The sequence below is a fragment of the Rhipicephalus microplus genome, chromosome 2 (genome assembly GCF_043290135.1).
Source record: "Rhipicephalus microplus isolate Deutch F79 chromosome 2, USDA_Rmic, whole genome shotgun sequence".
In the NCBI taxonomy this organism is placed as follows: Eukaryota; Metazoa; Arthropoda; class Arachnida; order Ixodida; family Ixodidae; genus Rhipicephalus; species Rhipicephalus microplus.
Genome location: NC_134701.1, coordinates 39,660,861 through 39,679,047, shown reverse-complemented (window position 1 = coordinate 39,679,047; position 18,187 = coordinate 39,660,861). Strand labels below are relative to the sequence as shown.

At 44.6% G+C, this 18,187-nt stretch overlaps 1 protein-coding gene across 1 annotated transcript in view; it reads right to left on the bottom strand.

Annotated features, from left to right (window-relative positions):
- The window catches only part of LOC119169130 (serine/threonine-protein kinase RIO3), a 247,094-nt gene that overhangs the window by 101,638 nt on the left and 127,269 nt on the right, over positions 1–18,187 (bottom strand). The window contains exon 6 of the mRNA XM_037420230.2: positions 6,643–6,770. Coding sequence (XP_037276127.1) covers positions 6,643–6,770 — 128 coding nt within the window. The remainder of the gene's footprint in view (positions 1–6,642; positions 6,771–18,187) is intronic.

Sequence of the window (18,187 nt, the reverse complement as noted above, 5' to 3'; positions counted from 1 at the left end):
GTACAAGTGTCAAACAGTGCCATATCTGACAAGACGGTCTTCTTCATGCAGTCTCAAAACTTTGTTACACATAGAGCCCTTTTGTTGCCTTTTGCTGCTCTTGATTTAGCCGCAGGTTTAGGGACAATGCCCATTTACAACCATCTTTCGTCACCGCTGTCACTGCTTCGTCGCGACTGCCTTGGTAATGTTGAGGTAGTCGACTCTCCATGAATTGTTTCCGTCAGCGATGATGTATCTTCTACAGAGGTTTATGAACTGGGTGTCCTCTCTCTGCCTGATGCAACGTCTACGGATATATTCAGCCCGTTCATCACCGATGATTTTACACCTTTGCAGCGATCGCAGCTTCTTACCGTGCTACAGCACTTCCGTTCGTTTTTTGACGATGCACAAACTTCACTGGGTTGAGCATGCACAGTTGAACACCCCGTCGACAATGGCTCTCACTCAACGCTGCGGCAACAGCCATAATGCCTGTCCTATACAGAACGTCAGGCTATTGCAGAGCACGTCGACGACATGCTCCGCCAAGGCGCCATCCGACCTTTGCAGAGCTCATGAGCTTCTCCAATGGTACTCGTCACAAAAAAAGATGGGTTCGTCTGGTTCTGTGTCGATTTTCGAAGATTGAATGGGATCACGCTAAAGGATGTTTACCTAGCACCTCCACCAAATATAAAGAAGATTTATAGCACTAGAGCTGTTGGCTGATTGCCCACAGTCCGCTAGCTCGTGGCTGTGCTGCACCCACGAAGTTACTGTCCTTGCACAGATCTACTTCCTCATCATTACAATATTCAATTGAATTCATTCAATTACATTACAATAGAATTCATTCATTCAAGTAACAGGGGTGCCACTCACCAGTGACGGCCTAGTAAAAGGGCTGAATTGTGGTGACCTCTACAGCCAAGAGTGAAATATATTCCATGTGCACTTCAATATAAATGTTGGTTTAAGGGGGGATGCGGCCCTTGAAAACCGAAAAATCGCGAAAAAGTCCGTTTTTAAAAAACCACATTTTTGGGTTGTATGTCTCATAAACTACCTATTCTGTAATTATCAGCACCTAATTCAACCGCAAAGTGCAAAAAAAAACTATTTTTGAGGCCGCCGCGGCGTCCAGAACAGGCGCAAATCTCGAAATCAAACCAAACTTCGCGCGCGCGCCATTACCGGACCATGCGGTCGTCCCGCGCCATCTTGATGTTGTTTTGACCGTGAATTCTTTCTCTCTCGTTCGCCGCCTTGCAAAATGGCGTCGGCAGCACAGTTGAGACGCTATTGCCGTTTGTTTTCCTGCGATGCGATGCGGAGCGCTGATTGGCTAGAGCAGCGCATTCATATCTCGCGGGAGAAAGCGTGCCCGCCATTGGCTGCTGTGCAGCAGCGGGGGCGGTCGCTCCTCTCGATGGCGCGCGCGTCCAGCGCGCTCACTTCGTTGTTGCTCTCTGCTCCGTCCGCCTCGACAGACGTCTGCTTACGAGCCGCTCTTCGCCTTGTGCTATCTTTTCGATCATTTTCTCTCGTTTTTTTTTTCTTTTTGCACTAGTTCTGTGCCTTTCGTCTTTGTTGTTGCGGGCGATGCCGGCAACGAAGCCGAAGTCAGTGCGGAAGTCCGGTGCGCGGAGGCGCGCTATGCGGCTTGTACGATCATCGAAATTCCGCTATTCTGCTGCGGGTGCCGACTGCGTAGACGCTTGCAGCGACGGAACTGTGTTGTCGGCTGTCGCCAGTCGAGAATCCGACACATCGAGTGTGGCTGGAGCCGCAAATGCACCGAGTGTTTCCGAGATCGCCGGGCTCGACACGTGCTCCGAATCGATGCCATCCAGTGTGACACCGAGTGCTTCTGATATCGCCGGACCCAGCACTTCGTCTGAATCGGTGCCGCCATCGAGCGTGAGTGGACCGTCGCTTCATCTGCGGACGCGTTTCCTAACGAAGGAAGAAATCGATGCGAATGCGAAACGTCGTGACGCCGTTCGCGCTGAACTCGAGTCTACGCCGGCGACGCAGAAGAAATTTCAACTGATGCAGCCGGCTCTTGCACCTGCAGTGACAGGTGAGGGCGAACATTTTTCGCTCGTTCAAATGAACATCTTTAACGTCGTGCTCAGCCGCACAGTGTGCAAAGAATGTTTGAAAGGTGCTATGACTGTCCGAGAGAGCACCAAGCTTGGACTTGCAACCAAACTTGAAGTTGTGTGCGCCTCTTGTGGCACCGTCGATAAATTATGGACATCACCCGGCAAAAAGGACACGCAGGCCTTTGATGTAAATGTCCGCGCCATAATGGCTATAAAGCAAATAGGCAAGGGGCAAACAGCTCTTAATGACTTTTGGGCTGCCATGAACGTCTCTTACAGAGGTCTTCACCACAAGACGTTTCAAAAGCACTTGAAAGAGACGTTCAGGAGGCCAGAGGCCACAGCTTTGGAGAAGTTTTATGCTGATTCTGCCAGAGCAGTGATCAAAACATATAAAGAAATGGACCCCAGCTTCTGCAAGGACATCACCGTAGTGTACGATGGCACATGGCATAAGCGGGGTCACACATCACACATCGGAGTGGGATCGGTAATTGACTTCTTTACAGGTCGCATCTTGGATGCTGTAGTTCTTTCAAACCACTGCCTCGGATGCCAAACAGGGCCCAAACCTGGAGATGTAGCATACGAAAGCTGGCAGAAGCACCACATTTGCCAGAAAAACACGGACGCAAAATCGGGAAGCATGGAAGTGGAGGCAGGCTTGACTCTCTTTGGGCGGTCTGTATCCAAGCATGGCCTGCGGTACACCACTCTTGTGTCCGACGGAAACAGCCGTACCTTCGCTGCCCTCACAGAAGAGAATGTGTACGGGCTAGTGCCAATTGTAAAAGAAGAATGTCTGGACCATGTTCAGAAAAGGATTGGAAGTGCTCTTCGAAACATTGTGCAGAAAAGTGATAAGCCACTGAGTGGGAAGGGGAAGCTGACTAAAGCCCTCATTGAAAAGCTGACAGGATATTATGGTTGGGCCCTGAGAAACAATTCAACTGACATAACAGCCATGCAGCGTGCAGTGATGGCAACATATCACCACGTCACATCGACTGACCAGGACCCTCATCATGAACTTTGCCCAGAGGGGGCTCAATCGTGGTGCCGCCATAGAACTGCAGAGGCAAAGCGTGAGCCACAGCCAAAACATAAACACAGCCTACCGGACTATGTCGCTGCAGCTATGCTGCCCATCTACGAAAGACTGTCACAAAAGTCGCTTCTTCAGCGCTGCCTGGGAGCGAAGACGCAAAATGCATCAAAATCATTCCACTCCATTCTGTGGTCTCTGATGCCGAAGGAACAACACTCATCCTTGATCGCGGTAGAAACAGCACTGCATGAAGCAGTGCTGCGCTACAATGCCGGCTGCTGCAAAGCAACCCAAGTGATATCAGACTCCATTGGACTTCAACCAGGTCATCTGGCCATCCAGCGAGCTCGTGAAAAAGACGCTTTACGCTTAAAAAAGAATTCTAAAAGACACCAAGAGAAGATGGAGGCCAGGCAAAAGAAGAAAAGAGTGCGCCAGGACACTTCTAGCTACTGTGCTGGAGCTTTTTGAAGAAAACACGTGTTTTGAACTTTCTCGGCCTGTTTTCTCAGAACGGATTTTTTTGCTAGTTGTGGTGCTGAGGAAAGCAAGAACTCGAAAACCGTTCATCAGATTTGTGTGCCGTTTTTTTTATTCTGTTCCTGAATGACCTTGCAAGGACGTAACAAGCTCCTTTTTTTTGAAAATTGGTGCTGTTAAATTATAATAAACAATTAATTTTTGATGAATCTGGTCATTACTGGTTACATCAAATTCAAAGTTGCGTGAAAATTTTTGGGGGGGGGGGGTGGAAATTAAAAAAAACGGCTTTGTAGCGCCCTGGGATAGCTATCAAGGAATGACCACAATGAATTTCAGCTTTCTACTATGTCCTGGGATTTCTCACGACTCTTCCTCAGGCACCCATGTGAAGCACCCAGTTAAACCTCAATAACTCTGGAACTAAGAAACACAGCTTCGTGAAACTTGGCAGTTGTGCTAGTTTCATTGTAGTGAACAACCCCTGAAAGTTTCATCCAGATATCTTAAAAAATAAAAAAGTTCGGTCTCCAGGGTAGCCTCCCTCCTTAAGGTCAGCATGTGTCATGTGTCACTTTTTTCATCTTTTTTGCCCTACAGTCTACACAATGAGTAAATGTGCAGCTTTATGAATTCTCCAAACTTTATTGATATGGGGGTTTAACATCCCAAAACCACCCTATGATTATGAGAGACGCCGTAGTGGAGGGCTCCGGAAACTTCAACCATCTGGGGTTCTTTAACATGCACCCAAATCTGAGCACACGGGCGTACAACATTTCCGCCTCCATCGGAAAACAAATCCTCCAAACTCGCCGCTGTTGTAAGAAATGAAAGGGGACATAACGGCTCGTGACTTCTTGCTATCAATAATAACTTGCTATTCTTGGCACATGATTAAGGAGGGACAGGGGTCTTATAACCGTAAAAAATGGTCAAAAAATATATTTTTTTGCAAAGCTAATTTTTTTGGCCTTTGTACTTCTGAGCACCTACTCTCAAATTGCTAATGTTGATTTCGGTCAGGAAACGCGATAAAAGCAGCCTTGAATACACACTGGTCGCACTTAAATGCCCTCAAAAGGACAAAATTGGTTCGAATTTCCCCTCGCATGCCATGTGCTTAGCAGCGGATCTAGCACCACCATCTTGGGTTTGATTTGAAGCTGTTTTCTTTGAGCAAATTTTGCGCCATCTCAAAATGGTGTCACTCAAGCGAAAGGGCTCTTCCGTCGTGGGTTTTCTGAAGGTCATTTCCAGATCTTCGATTGGCTCTCATGTGGCCCACCTTTAACGCAAGCCTTTCCGAGTCTCCCCCTTGACTAGCATGATCGACGCGTCATCTTTTTTTTTTCTTTGTGTTGCGTTCATCACCGGGGCTGTTTGTGTGCGTCTGCTTTTACGATCATGTGCGTTTTTCAACGCACCGTGTTTCCGCTTTGCACTGGTACTTTTTTACTGCGATCAAGATGCCCAGAAACTCTCGTCTGAAACTATCAATGCGACAAGCTTTTGGGAGCCGTAACAACAGCCTTGGAACAAGAAGGCGCTGGCTACAAGTGCACCTTTGGCAACTGAGTTGGAGTCGCGGCCGGACCCATTGGATCTGCCGGAAACTTTACCAATGTTGTCTACTGACGACGCCGTGGGACCAAGCTCGACGTGCGATGCACTTCGGATTGATGCTGCGCACAACTCAATGGCGGAGCAAATGCAACGAGCTGAAAAATCGGTGCAAATGAGGACCGTTTTGTTGTGAAAGTCGGCTACCCAGTGAAAGTTCGACCTCCTTGGAGACAGTGCTTATAGTCTTCGCTGTCAGATTTTCGGCAGCGCCTAGACTGCCAACAAGCGCAGAGATGACGCGAGCACTGATGACACTGTCATCGATGAACAGCGACAGCATGACGTGTAGCTGAAATTGAGGCAGGCATTATTGCAAGCAAGCGGATTGCCGTGCAAAAGAAAATAGGAGACTTTTTTGGGCCAACGTGTTTACCACTGAGGTAGCACCGGCCACATCGATTTTTTTTTAAATAAACGGCTCTTTTCAGAGCCACCTAAACGATGAGTTTGCAAGATTACAGTGAGCATTTTATACTCCTGCTGTGACCCTCTCTGTCAGCAAGAAATACCTGTAAAAAAAGTCCGGACATTTTTATGGTCCCTTGAGGGTCTGGGAAATCAGAACGTCAACTATATATTCTACTGGCTCAGCAACTTATTACCTATGGCAGCAAGCTGCCTAACAGCTAGTCGTTTGAGTCCCATGGCTTTTCCAGAACCCCCCAATAATTTTGTCATGGTTAATGCTTTCCACATCGGAAACATTTTTTAAAAATGATTCCTAGGTTAGAATAAGCGGCCTTTTCTTTTGTTTTGAGGGGGAATAGATGGGAAACATGTGTATAAAATTTGTGGCTAAAGTTCCTTATAGACAATATTCCAGTGCATGTCAAAGTTCAAAAGCAATTTTCTCAGCTTCACATTTTTTGCCAACCTGACCAGCCTTACATCATGTCTTTTTATCATGTTTTTGTGAAGTCTTTTTTTTTTAATCTCATACCGATGAACTCGTAAAAAACAGGAATGTGGAGCTATGCTATTTTTTGTGGCTAAGAGGGACATATGAAATGTTATGAACGATAATATGAGCTGATTAAATTTCAAAATTGTGGAGCATCAATGTAAATAAGAATTTTTATATGATGTTGTATTTCAGTGACAGTATAAATAGCATAGCTCCACATGGCAGGTAGCCACAGCTGCATCTTAAACAGAACCTAAAAACATTCATAGAAAGTGCTTTAACAATCCACAACAAATTACATAATTAGACTTCACTTATGCTCTCACAATTCGATAACTAGTTGGTATACATTAATGCTAATTACATTTTTTTAAAAGAGGAGGATAAAATACATATACACACCTAATTTCATTGCAATATCTCCAATAATAAAAAATTTATTTCAAGACAAGCATGTCCCCTTAAGTTGGGGAAGGTACGGTTAAACTTACTTTCCCCCAACAGCATAGAACACGCAAGACTCTTTGCCTGTGCTGATGCAGCCGTTCATCTCATAGAGGATCTCCCTGTTGAGCAGTTTGTAGAGCACCAGTCGTGTGTTGGGATCCAGTGATTGCTCCTGCATTACACAGAAACATCAGCTTTATAGCTTGGCTACAGCACAGAAGAGGCAAGCACTAGCATACAACAGGGACCTTTTTGCTGTTTACAGAGTCTTCATTAGACTAGTGAACCCACTTGTCAATTGATGTGGAACGGCCCATAGCAGGGAATTCTTTTTTTAAACTCGCCACATGTTTTTTTAAAATAAAGTTGCATCTCTTTCTCTGAGGGAGGACGTACTCGCTGAAGGCCTTAACCATTTAAAAAAACAAAAAAACAACAACTGTAAGCCTTATTTTTTTTCGATAACACACCTCCATCAAAATTTCAGGGAGAGCCTAGGCCCCTTGGGCGCCCCTGGCTATGGGCCCAGTTCTAGATTGCCCTGTACAGGCTGAAGAGTGAGAACAGAAATAACTGTATTGTCAGTGGAGGTCTCGTCAAACGCAAGCTTGAGTCTGTACTGACACTTTCTTTAGTAATAGTGGTTTGTAAGCATTTGAAGAAAACTGGCTTACAAATTCGCTTATACTGCAGTAAAACTCAGGGTGTCTACCAATTTGCTTTTTCGAAATTCCCTGACTTTTCCAAGTTTTCCATGATGATTTGAAGTAAATTCCATGACCCTTACATCTGCTTGGAAGACTCTGTGCACTGTAAACAGATACTTGAGTTATAGAAAAAATCAGGCACTCCTATAAAATAAGTAAATAAATGTACAAGTGCGATGAATGTTCTGAGCACATGGGGTAAATATGAAAAAATATGTTTATCTGGCCAAAATGACACCTCAGAGTGAGAGAGTAAGCAACTTAGTTGTTTAATGTTTGGAAGAACCAGAAAGCAAGCACACGAGTTGAAATCAACTGCAGTTAAAAATTTAAAGGAGCCCACGACAGTTTTACAACGCAGCCAAAGCTGCTAAAAAACGTAGAAGTGGCACCATCTCGTGGCATCTGCGTAAAAAAAGGATGCCGGCACCCGGTCGGTTCCACCACTGAAATATATTCTAGTTCCCTATAGTGGTTACAGCCCAGGCCGCTTAAGATGTAGATTGGATTAGATTAACCTGTATTTACTGATCTAACTGTTTATGATGTGGATCGAATTGGATGTGATTCGACGTGGATTGCTGTATTTAGTATTGCTTTGCATCCCCACCTAAATTGTACATCTCTAATATATGCTTTTCATGAAAAAATAATACTAATTATATACTACTCGTGTATTCTGTGCACTATGTGTCGACGAAGACTGACGTCGCAAAAACGGAGCCTACTGCACAATTTTCTTTCATTCATTCTTTGCTTTTCCGCAACGAGCCCATGCATACTGATGTTTTATTTCTCTGGGCTCTGACGCTTCGACAAAGTCCTAAGACGCCTGCAATGAAAGCTATGGGTAGTGTTTAAGGTGATGACATGTGCTGGCAAAAAGTAATCTATCAGGGCGCAACAGCTCCCGAGATTCCATAGATTTATCACAGATGCCGGCGAATTACCTTCGTTTGTGTACTCTCCTATGGATATAAGGCTAAAAAGTAATCAAAGATTTAATAATACCATCTCAAGAAACTGAAATGAAAAGTAACCGAACTCTACCCTTGAAATGTGAGTAACCAGCAATGAGTGTGTAGCTGAGGACGTTTGCCCTTGCATCGCCAAAAATAATAATATTAGTAATAATATTATTAATAAAAGGCATGACATAGCCTGGCAAGATTCTGCTAATGGCAGTCCTAGCCGAACCAGAGCGCCTTCAAGCCGTGTCAAATCATAGTCAAGACAAACATGCACAAATTTAACAATGTAAATTATGCTGTAGTTGGAAAGTCAGATATGCTGCGTGAAGCAACAGACATCAACATAGTGTATGTACAAATATGAAAGGTAGAAACTGCTTTAGATAACGTGAAGGAAAGTTGCCAAGTAAAAATTTCCACTGTCTTTATTTACATCAGGCTGCCACAATTGGGACAAGCAGTACCTGAGTGAGACCAGTGATTTCAAGAAAAGAGTTAACACCCCCCCCCCCACCCCCTAATTCATTATAACCCAGAATCAATTATCTACAAAAAGTTTATGTTTGTGTTCCTCGTTATTAAAACACAAATATGACGACAGGAAACTACGTGACTTCATATGTGGTTTCTACAAGCCACCAAACTGACTGGTCAAGTGTGCATGTTCTGGCCAAAGGAAAGCTTGCATCATGCCTGCACCTGGAATACCAGCACACGCAGACAAGTGCACATATGCTGAACAGGAGTGATGGGACACTTCCAACAATGCACGTCCAATGCTTACGTCACATACTTAGTTTTTTGTTTAAAAAAAATTACAAGATCAACAAATATACAGACAAGGATCCCAAAGGAAAATAACTGACAAAGTAAAATAACTGTAGTGGGACGCTGTGCCTTTTTTATGGCTACTATTTTGAACAAGGCTTTAGTAGCAGGTGGAATAATGTCAGTAAACTTTGTATTTTTTTGGTAGGGGTGTATCCTTTTGCGTTTTCACAAAGAAGCTGCTGTAGCACACTTTTTTTTTTTCACACATGTTTTAGCTGTTTACTGTGTTTGCAGTCAAAGGAGCGGCCTTTAAAGCTTTGAGCTATCGTAACGTTTATTTTTATCATGGCCGCACAGGCCGTGATAAAAATGGCTTTCTCAAAGCCGTCAGGTTTCCATGATCAGCCGTCAGGTTTCCCTGATCAGGCCAGATTTTTTAGAAGTTACCTGAATTTTTCAAAAGGGTCCAAATTACCTGACTTTTTCAGGTTTTCTAGGTTGGTAGACACCCTGAGCACAAACTACCTTAAAACAGCCACGTTAACCCCTAGTGGCACGTCTGCATCGTGACGACTACTACCCATGATCATGATTTAACCGTTCTGATAACTGAAATTTCGACATATACCTGAACCCAGCATATCGTAACACAGCACGCTGCTACTAGATATGCGCGTATTCAAAAATCATCAGTTACAGAAAGAAACAGCACAGTGTGTGCTCCTGAAAACTACACCAGCGCTCGCGAATACTGCACTTCAGTGCGCTCACACATACTGCACTTCAGTAACGCGGGACACAGAGGTTTGTAGCTTGAACCGCAAACGCACGCTTGCTTTCCACGTCCTGCTGGCCTCAATTTCACTCCACCAAGGACCAAGACACCAAGTCGACATCACTGCATTGCTGCAGTGTTTACTGCAACAGTTTTATTGAATAAGCTGGTGCTATCACATTCCAAGTAGTCTGTGGCGAAACATTGTTCATACATATGGATGCTGCATGACTTCAACGAGTTGTCACGTACTAACACAAAGCCAAAGGCAAAGAGCATAACTGCATCGGCGCCTCTCCTATGCTCGTTCAGTCAGGGTTTTTAACTCCAAGACTGAGCACCTGCACCACATCAGACACCATACTTTAACTGCATCTTCCCACGTTACAGTCAAACACAGATGTATCGAACTCGAAGGGGATCACGAGTTAGGTTTATATATTAAAAAAAAACTCTATATAACAGGAGCAGAGATATCTGTAGCAGACCATCACCTACAATGGGAACATTCAAGAATGACAACTAATTCCGCACACATGCCCCAACAGAATGATTTATTTGTGTGGAAAAAAATCACTTATCTTGGCCTGCTTCTTTTTTTTAAATAAAGTTTAAGTTCGTTTTTGAAATGAAGTTGAAGACGCTAGTCTGGATCTAATCGAGGCTATCCAGGAGTGACAGCCCGATTTCCTCCATGTGACCAATACAATGGCAGATGACGCCGAACACTGCCGCCACTTCAGCGGCCAAGTATGCGCGTGTAGCCAGCGCCTCGTTCAGACGATCCTCCTCGTCACATGAGCTGTTGGCCAGGCCATCTTGGGTCCCTGCGACCGCAGCTACGATGTTCTTGTCAGCGAGGCTGGCAATGACCTGGACATTGCAGTTCGCTTTCACAAAATCGTCCGCAGACACTTCCTGTGAAACTGCTGTCAGAAAGCGGGATGACAACTCGCGAAACGTGTCTTCTATGCGCTTGCCATTGTCTTCACGAATTTCCGCAAGTTCTGCCATCTCGAAGCCTGTCTTGCGGAAGCAGTTGACTACTGTGTCTGTCTTCAAATCTTTCCAGGCGTTCAAGATCTCCACGGGAAATAACTTTGCGGAGATTTCCGGCCACTCCTTCGTCATCCACTGCTGGATGTCCTGGCTGCTGACAGCTTTGCTTTCACCTGAAATGGTTTTGCCAACAATGTTGTAGCACTGCTTAAATCGGTGAAGCCACTCGTTGTTGTCAGCGAAGTTGTTTCACCGAGTGCAGCGGCAAGGCATTTGACCTTGGCCATAAGCATCGGGCCATCCACTGGAATGATCTTCGCACGCACTTTTAAAAAGCAGATGTAGAGTGCCTTTCCTTCATTCACGTGGGCAGGAGCTCGCACATGACATGGTCCCGATGTTCGCTGCTCCGCAGCCTTTGCTTTGAAATCAGCTTTTTTCTTGAACAAGGTACTCAGAGTGCTCTGTTTTATCCCGAAGTTATCCATGACGGTCAAAAATTTCTCACCTGCTTCAACATGCTGAATAGTTTTCAACTTTGTCGCAAAATCAAAGGACTTGCACTTCTTGACACCGGCCACACAAGAAGTTGACAATTGAAGGAGTCCACAGCGGCTTCACACCACGGATGCAAAAGAGAAATGCTGCACATGCAGTGACACGTAGGCGATGCGACAACAGTGGTAGTGGTTAGAAGAAGAAGAAGAAGGTGCCCAATTTCTGTAGCCCGGTAGAAAGCACGGCGCAGTGCCTACAGAAGCAACAAAACGCTCGCGAGGCGATGGCCGCCTGCGACGGCAACAGCAAGAGGCATGAGCTGTGGTTGGATAACTAAAGCTTGCAAAACATCAACAAAAAATAAAAGAAAAGACAAAAGAAAGAGGACGTGGCTCCTTCGTTCCTGCTCTCCGAGCTGACAAGTACACGAAGAAAGCATGAGAGAGAAAACCAATGAAAAAAGAAAAAAAAAGCCGTTCCACAAGTTAGAGATTGTGCAGTCCGAGCCATCTCGCCCTTACTTTTTTTTATTGTTTTGGGTTTTGACTGAGGCATGGTGCCGCGCGGAGTTCACCGAGCGCTGAAAGTCACATGAGGTGCACCTCATGTGACCTTGTGTTGAAGGTGCACCAAGGTGCACCTTCAACTTTCACATGCAGCCGCACTGCCGCGAATATCACGGGGTGCGGCGAGTGCCGAAGCGCACCTTCCAGCTCGCGAGCACTGCCGCGAATATCACGGGGTGCGGCGAGTGCCGAAGCGCACCTTCCAGCTCGCGAGCGTTCGATATATCCGAAGGCGGCTAAAAATACTCTTCGATATAATTTTATGAATTTCTATACTTATACGAAAAAATTTCAAGGAAATAACTTACGACTTCGATATACCCAAAAATTCTATATATGCAGGTTCGATATATCCGTGTTGGACTCTACTTCTCTTGAGCACTCACAGACAGTGGCATCGCCCCACTTCGCCAACAGAGAACATCCCATGCTCATTTGGTCATGGTTTAACACTCCAAGACTGCTCACCCGCATCATTTCGGATGCCATACTATAACTGCGACTTTCTACGTTACTTCTCTTGAGCCCTCACAGACGGCAGCACCACTCGGCTTCACCAGCAAGAGCATCCAATGCTCATTTGGTCAAGGTTTTTCACTACAAGACTGCGCACCCGCATCATTTCGGACGCCATACTTTAACTGCACCTTTCTACATTACTTCTCTTGAATACTCAAAGAAGGCAGCACCACCCCCCTTCACAAACAGAGAGTATGCCACATTCATATGGCCAGGGTTTTTCACTCCAAGAATGCGCACCCACGCCATCTCCGACGCCATACTTTAACTGCGTTTTTCCACATCTCTTCTCTTGAGCACTTACAGATGACGGCATCGCCCCGCTTTGCCAACAGAGAAGATGGAGCGAGAGAGAGTGCTTGAAAGATATAAGGCGCATTCGTGCGCCTCACAGCAATTGCCTAAGTGGCTCAGTCGGTAGAGCATCAGGTATTTTTTGTCGTTTCCCCTGAAGTCAGAGGTTCGACACCTGGCGGGATAACTTTTCCAGAATGTGCCGTTTTGAACATTTGGTAACGTAGCATTAATTTTACATCGTCACATCCATGATGGAAAAAGGTCTTTGAAATCTCTGCATAAAACACTTCCATGTTAGAAAGAAACATGTATGCGGAACCATAGTGTTCAGAAACCGAATTTCTGCTTTTGTGACAAATTTTTTTAAATAAGGCATTTTAGTTAGGCTAGTTGGTTAATCAATTTTGAAGACATATTTACCTTCCGCGAAGAAAACAACATGTCAGACACATGGAACCAATGCACACAAAGTGCAGACTGAACGTTTTATATTTCGTAAAGGTACAACATTCATAAATTTGGACAAGGAGCAATCACACAAGACTACATGCATGTTACTATCTCAAAAAGAACCTTATCTGCCCATCTAATATGCCCATCATTATCTTTATTACATGAAGACAATGATTTTTTTGATGGGTATATTAGCTGCTTCCTAAGATAGTAATGCTCACGTGGTCTTGTGCGATTGCTCCTTGTCCAAATTTATAAATGGTGTACCATCACGAAATATAAAGAGCTGGAAGTCAGCGCTTTGTGTGTCCGTATTCTATGTGTCTGACGTGTCTTCTTTGTGCAGTTGAAATATTTCTTCAAAAAGTGTCACATTTCTTGACTAGAAAACCATTTAAGGATGCCTTCCCATCAGGTGCAACGGCCACTAACTTAGCAGGCACACTTTCAGCAAGTGCGCTTAGCACAGCCCATACACATTCACTCGTCACAATCACGGAACATGGTAAGTTTGGTCAAGCACACACACACACAAAAACAAAAAAAAAAACGTGTGGACATTTGTGTCAAAAGCACGTTGTGACAAACAGCGAGGTGTTTCTTTCTGACAGCGTGACAGAAGACAGCAGTGATGCTGCCCATATTGAGGAGTGAGAAAGTCTTTTCGCATGCTATACACTGAGCCTTACTTGTGTTGCTTAGCACTGCTCTACTCCCTAAGGCTTCCTAGTATATTTCTGCATTCACCCAACCAGAGGTAAATGAACGATTCTTGGCGGGAAACGTTACAAGCAATTCTTAAACAGAATGGCAATGTGGCTGCAGCCAGGCAGCTTAAGGTGTAGAATGAATTTACTTCCATCTGATCCAACTCATTCATTTATTTAAATGCTATTTATTTGCGCAGTCTGCCACATGCACAGCAACGGTGGCTGTAGAATTTCAGACACCCAAAGTTATACTGGAAATATTCGAAGAGTGACAAGCCAGTATGTGGAGAGGCTGGGACAAAAGCAACTGGAACTCTTCGAGATTCACAGAATAAATTAGGAATATGTCAGCTCTCCTTCCGTTACTCTTTCTGGTGAGGAACGCAATAATCGGGGTGTTTCGCTTTGCTGGCGGTGCGCTGTGATTTTTCTTATTTATTGACTGTCTAGTGATAATAAAGTTGCTTCCTTCCGTTTTTGTCAGGTCTTGGCATGCTGTTCCATGCTCACTCTGTAGACCCTTCCCAGACAATGACCAACGACAACATCCGAAAAACGGAGCCACACTGCGAAGCTTCCTTTTTTTCACACGGGGGGGGGCACCTGTTTACATTTTGTTTCTCTGGACCATGATGCTTGGTGCACAACGCAAGTTCTGTAATGCCTTTTCCGAAAGCACAGGGTTGTGTTCAAAGCGCCGATGAATCTGTCAGGCCGCAACAGTCTGCGGGGCAGCATCATGGCTGTACAAGGAGGCAAGAACTTCGTATTTTCTGCAGATGAGTCACAGATGCCCACACGTTCCCTTACCTACATATTTTTATATGGACATAATGCTAGAGTAATCACACATTTAATAAACAAATCTCAAGACACAGAAATGACACTTCTGTCTATAGTTTCCCTGTGCTACCGTTGAAACGCGAGCTACCAGCAATAAGTGTGTAGCTGAAAATGTCTGCGCTTGCATTGCAAGTGAACAAGCTTGACATGGCCTGGCAAGCCTCTGCAGATGGCACTTTTTGCTTAACCAGAAGGCTTTCAAGCCAAGCCCAACACAAAGCTATCAGCATGAATAATGAGCTTGGAACATGAGATATGCAGTGCGATCAGCAGAAGCAGCAGCTATGCACTGCCTACTCTTTTTTTTGAACAACTGCTTAGCTGTTCACTGTGGCTGCAGCTGAAGGAGCAACTTTTTAAAGATTTGGTCAGTGGTAATAAGTTTTTTCGTGACGGTCGCACAGACTGCCGTCAGTATCCATGATCACGCTAAGTTTTTCAGATATTCCATGACTTTTCCTCGGATTTTTTTACAGAATGTCCCGATTCCCCGACTTTTCCGGTTTTCCAGGTTGGTAGACAGCTTGAACCTTGTGTTTTAGGTAGGATGGAGTACCCAGCTTCTTTACCTTGAAAAGCCATAAGCAGATGAACTGAGTATGCAGTTGTACTGAAGTGCCATGAACTGTGCTGTAGTATACTGATGATCTTCTTTAAAGACATTTCATACAACAACTGTATTAGTCTTCGATGTCACCATGATCAATCAGTAGTAGTTTCATTTGCCTTGGGAACCACTACACCATGCCATTTACTTTTGGATGGTATGTTATTAAGAAAAGAACTTTGATTATACGTCCCCCGGTTTCTCAACGACCCGCTTTTTACGACGAATCAGTTTGGTCTCAAAGTCTCCATTAAAATAATTATATAAGAAACCTTGGTTATACGATGCAGTTTTACACCAACCCTGCATTTTACGACCACTTTCAGACTGAGTATGAAAGAAAAAAGTCAAATATTTATGAGCACAGAATATGAACTTGCGTTTCCTACAGGTTGCCGACTAGAGAAGTGGAAAGTGTGACAGGATTTTTTCTTAGAATACAAAACTTATTCTCCTGGGATTTCATGCACGTCTACATACGCCTTGATCGCACGCGAACATATCCGAGGTGGTTACCTACTCAAGCTTTATCCACACGGAGCAGCTTCAGCCGGCTGAAAATCTGATATTTCATGTTTTAGATCTATAGGAACTTTTTCTCGTAGACATACAGCTGATTAACCTGCTTTTGTCACACTCGCAGTCACAAGCCTCCGCGCGCACAAGGGCATGACGCAGTTCTTTTCACCGTGCAAAATTACTTTCACTGAACTTGAACATTCATGAAATAGCGGGACATCATTGTTGAACTGCACAAGCCAGCAAATTATAACACCCACAGCTAAGTCGCCAACGAAGACATTCTAAGTAAACTCATGGTCCGTCGCCATTATGTGATAGCGACGACACTGTGTCTGACTCTTCTGACGGTAGGCTGTTGCCAACGCAGTTTTTGGTTTCGTGTTTGTGCTCAAGCAATTTCCGCACTTCGTTTATTGGTAGAAAGACATGCATTAAATTCGATTTTTTATTAAGCTGGAAATAAAGATTTGCTCGCACCTCCTTAAGCTATGTTATGCTTCATATTTGCACAGCCCAAGACTGCGAGTAGTTACGACGTAACCACAGAAGAAGAGACAAGGACAGAAAGAGCGTTCTTTCTGTCCACAGCGCTCTTTCTGTCCTTGTCTCTTCTTCTGTAGTTACGCCGTAACTACTCGTAGTCTTGCGCTGTGCAAATATGTTGATTCCCAATCACCAACTAGCCCAAGCATCTGTCTTATGTTATGCTGCCATTAGCTGCCACTGGCAAAAATAATTTAATCTACCTTCCTTGCAGAGGCACAAGGTTGTTCCGTGGGCTTATTAAAAATGTCTGTACCGTTTTTTAGGGCTGGCATTGTGTCACTACCCTGCCCTTAGTTTAGTTTTTCCATGATACAACGCCTGGATTATACTACAGTTATGGTCCCCTGATCGTGCTATAATCAAGGCTCCGCTGTATGAAGAATTTCTGACAGATGTAAAAGATGGTGGAAGAATGCAGTTTAAACTGTCTGCTTCAGTCGAAAACCACTTGTTTGGAAACTCCCCACAGCGGCCCCTAGGCGTTAAAAAAAGCATCACTAGCGACACTTGCTGCAGTGATACCACTGGCTGGCATTTCTTCTTGCCACCGGGTTGGACTTAGCACTCACATAAAACGAATGAATACAGCACAGCAAGCATGGTGCTGTAGAAATCATACTGCAAGCCTTCATTGGGCAACAACTGAAATGCGCTTCCGTCCTCTACCAGGACCGTTAGTGCTCCGTCCTCTACCAGAACCGTTAGTGTATCACAGAGTCCGCATCACGTGCAGGAACTTGGTTATCACAGTGTTGACCCAACTAGGTACTCGCCACAACTGTGCATTGTCTGCTGGGAGGTTGCCACAAAAAATATTCCCAAATAAATGCACAAATGCATGTGCACAGTACAGCAAACTGCCCAGCAGTGATGCTGTGAACAGAGTTAGTAAGTGATGCACACAACTAGCCAGAAGGCAATTGGCTCCATGCGGTCGTAGCACATTTTACTGAAACTGTGTCAGTTCTTGCTTAGTCACAGAGAGTGTGGTACAGACACAAGTTGCAGAAAGCCAACACTGAGTGCTCTTTTATTATGTCAGTTGCTGTGTATGCCAGCATCTGTAATAGTTTCAAAAGGCTCCTTGGTGTCATGCGCACTCTTGGACGGTCACGCGAGAGTGCAGAATTCTTTTTGCAGTATGACAAAAAAAATGAAAAAGCTTTGTGGTGGGTATTTTAGGCATTGCATATTGTGGCACTATGTTTCTTTGTTGCTTGCGGTGGCACGCGTCAGAGGATGCAAACTTGTTCATGATAGCTAATGTGCACTACCACTTAGTGCATAGTAATGCCGCATTTCCGGATGATGTTGCACTTTACAATCTACACTCATTATAACGGACCTATGTACAATAGACTTACAGATTACAGATACAACGAACCATTGTTCAGCCTAAGTTTGGTCTGTGTATTAAATTAATAGAGTGAAGTTCCCTTTTAGCAGACCGCGATACAACAAACTATTGGCTACAGTGGACGAAATTAGAAGTATTTTCCTTTGAAATTGGGTGCATGAAGCATACTTTTCACATCTTGATGTGGGCTTACAACAGACTTGACCACACCACTTTATGTGTGCTGAAGCCATGAAAATTATATATTGGGGCTGGCAACATTGCACGGTGGTTTCCAGCCAAGCCAGTCTTAAAGGACGCTGGTCATGCCAATGGTTCAAGTCTGTGGGGTCTCGAAATGGCGAGCGAGCACTACGCCACGCTCTTGGAATGAACGGCCACAGTTGACACGGTCGGTACAAACCAAACATACATTTATTTAACTAATTTACAACGACAATATCGCCTG